This window comes from Metopolophium dirhodum, chromosome 1 (assembly GCF_019925205.1).
Source record: "Metopolophium dirhodum isolate CAU chromosome 1, ASM1992520v1, whole genome shotgun sequence".
NCBI lineage: Eukaryota > Metazoa > Arthropoda > Insecta > Hemiptera > Aphididae > Metopolophium > Metopolophium dirhodum.
The window spans coordinates 33,727,040-33,728,891 of NC_083560.1; the positions used below are offsets into that span (position 1 = coordinate 33,727,040).

At 33.6% G+C, this 1,852-nt stretch overlaps 1 protein-coding gene across 1 annotated transcript; it reads left to right on the top strand.

Moving 5' to 3' along the window:
- The first annotated feature begins 305 nt into the window (after nt 1-305).
- On the top strand, nt 306-1,148 carry LOC132936890 (PR domain zinc finger protein 5-like). Its single transcript, XM_061003693.1, has one exon. The coding sequence runs from the start codon at nt 306-308 to the stop codon at nt 1,146-1,148; it is 843 nt and encodes a 280-aa protein (XP_060859676.1).
- The last annotated feature ends 704 nt before the right edge of the window (nt 1,149-1,852 follow it).

Genomic DNA, 1,852 nt, shown 5'->3' on the forward strand with positions numbered 1-1,852 from the left:
ATAGTATATTTTCATTTTATTAAAATGACACTAGTTAATCAAAAAGCCAAAATTCTATGCACTGTAGATGACATTTGCGTACGAGAAAATTTGGATCCAATTCTCGGCTTTGCTACACATAAATCAGGCGTAATGCCAGTATGCATTTCCTCCAGGACGGACAAGAATCTATTACAATTCCAAAGACAGAAATAGGTATATAGAATCTCTTGGATCTCTTTCGCCGTTTGAATATCAGAAATCTTATAGATACCCAAGAGACGAAGATTTCGGCGTCAAAGTAGTAAGCTAAGAAAACCATTTACATGAACAACCTTATAACAGAATTATACGGTTCAATGGCACCTGTTACTGATGATTTTTTTTCTGATGGAATAAGAGATTATTCAGTCGTGAAATCCTTACAAACAGGCGAAACAAAACTGTGGCTCGGCCCTGCCGCATTCTTAAATCACGACTGCGAAGCAAATACAGATATTTTTTCATTAGGAAGTACCAGTGCAATAGTAAAAGCCAATAAAAAAATCAAACGCGGAGAAGAAATAACAGTATCTTACGGCCCACATTATTTCGGAGAAGATAACAAAGACTGTATGTGTCATTCATGTGAATATAAAGGTATTGGACATTTTCAAGTGAATGAACAAGGTGCCGGTTGCCTAATGACAAATTCAAACTCCAGTGAAGAACACTGCCCCGAAGATGAGACGCCCAGAGACGATGTTTTTACTTGCAATATGTGCGGAAAAATGTTTTTATTCAAATGTTGGTTATCGAGACACATTGCTTCCCATATGATACCCATTTACACATGTGAAAAATGCGACAAGGTATTCAACAGGCGAGATATCCTTAAGAGACACATACGAACTGTTCATGATAAAGTGAAGCATGTCTGTGATATATGTGGTTCTAAATTTAGCACTATTCATGCCAAAACCAGACACATCAATACAAATCATAGCGTAGAAGATAACACTGTACATTGTACAAAATGTAATTCGACGTTTACTAGCAAACAATATCTGAAATACCACGATAACTTAGTGCACACTCACACAAAACCGTATACGTGTAAATTATGCAATCAAGGATTTTCAACACCTTATTTACTACACATTCATAAAAAATCACATGAAAAAAGATGATATGACAAAATAACGATGGATCAGTAAGAAATTATTTGTTTCGAGTGTTGTTTTATTTAAAATTGTAAGTATTTTTTTTTTTTTTTATAAATAATATTATAATATACGTAAATTATTTTCATGTTATAGATAAGAAAATGAAAAAAAAAAAATTCAAAAAGTGAAAAGAGCGTTACGACGATAATATTTTACAAATGCAGTGTAAATTGTTTCAGTTTATGGATTGGAAAATTCTAAAAAAAAAGTAGTATATTTTATGTAAAACCTAGCAGTAAATCTCAAGTGATCTGTGGTGTTAAAATTATATATTAAGCTCCTTACAGTATTAAGCTCCTTACAGTATAAGATCCCAAATCTTTAACAACATGGATCATTTGACCACCCTTACGTAATTAGATAGGATGGCTGGGGTAAGGGTGGCAGCATCGAACGAAGGTACACCGTGAAGATGGTGATGCTGCTTAAGCAAAAGGGTAAGGATCAGTGGCGTTGCTACTGATTCAATCCACTTGCGACCAAGATACCTTCTATATTATAACAAAAATCATAGGTCCACAGTGGAGGGATTAGGAGGGGGATTTTCAGAGTTAATCAAAAAATAATGGACTAAAACAATCGGGATCTCCTTTACAATATTAACAACTATATTTTCTATGAGTTGTATAAATAACAGCTAATGTTTATAGAAATTATAGCAATAATAT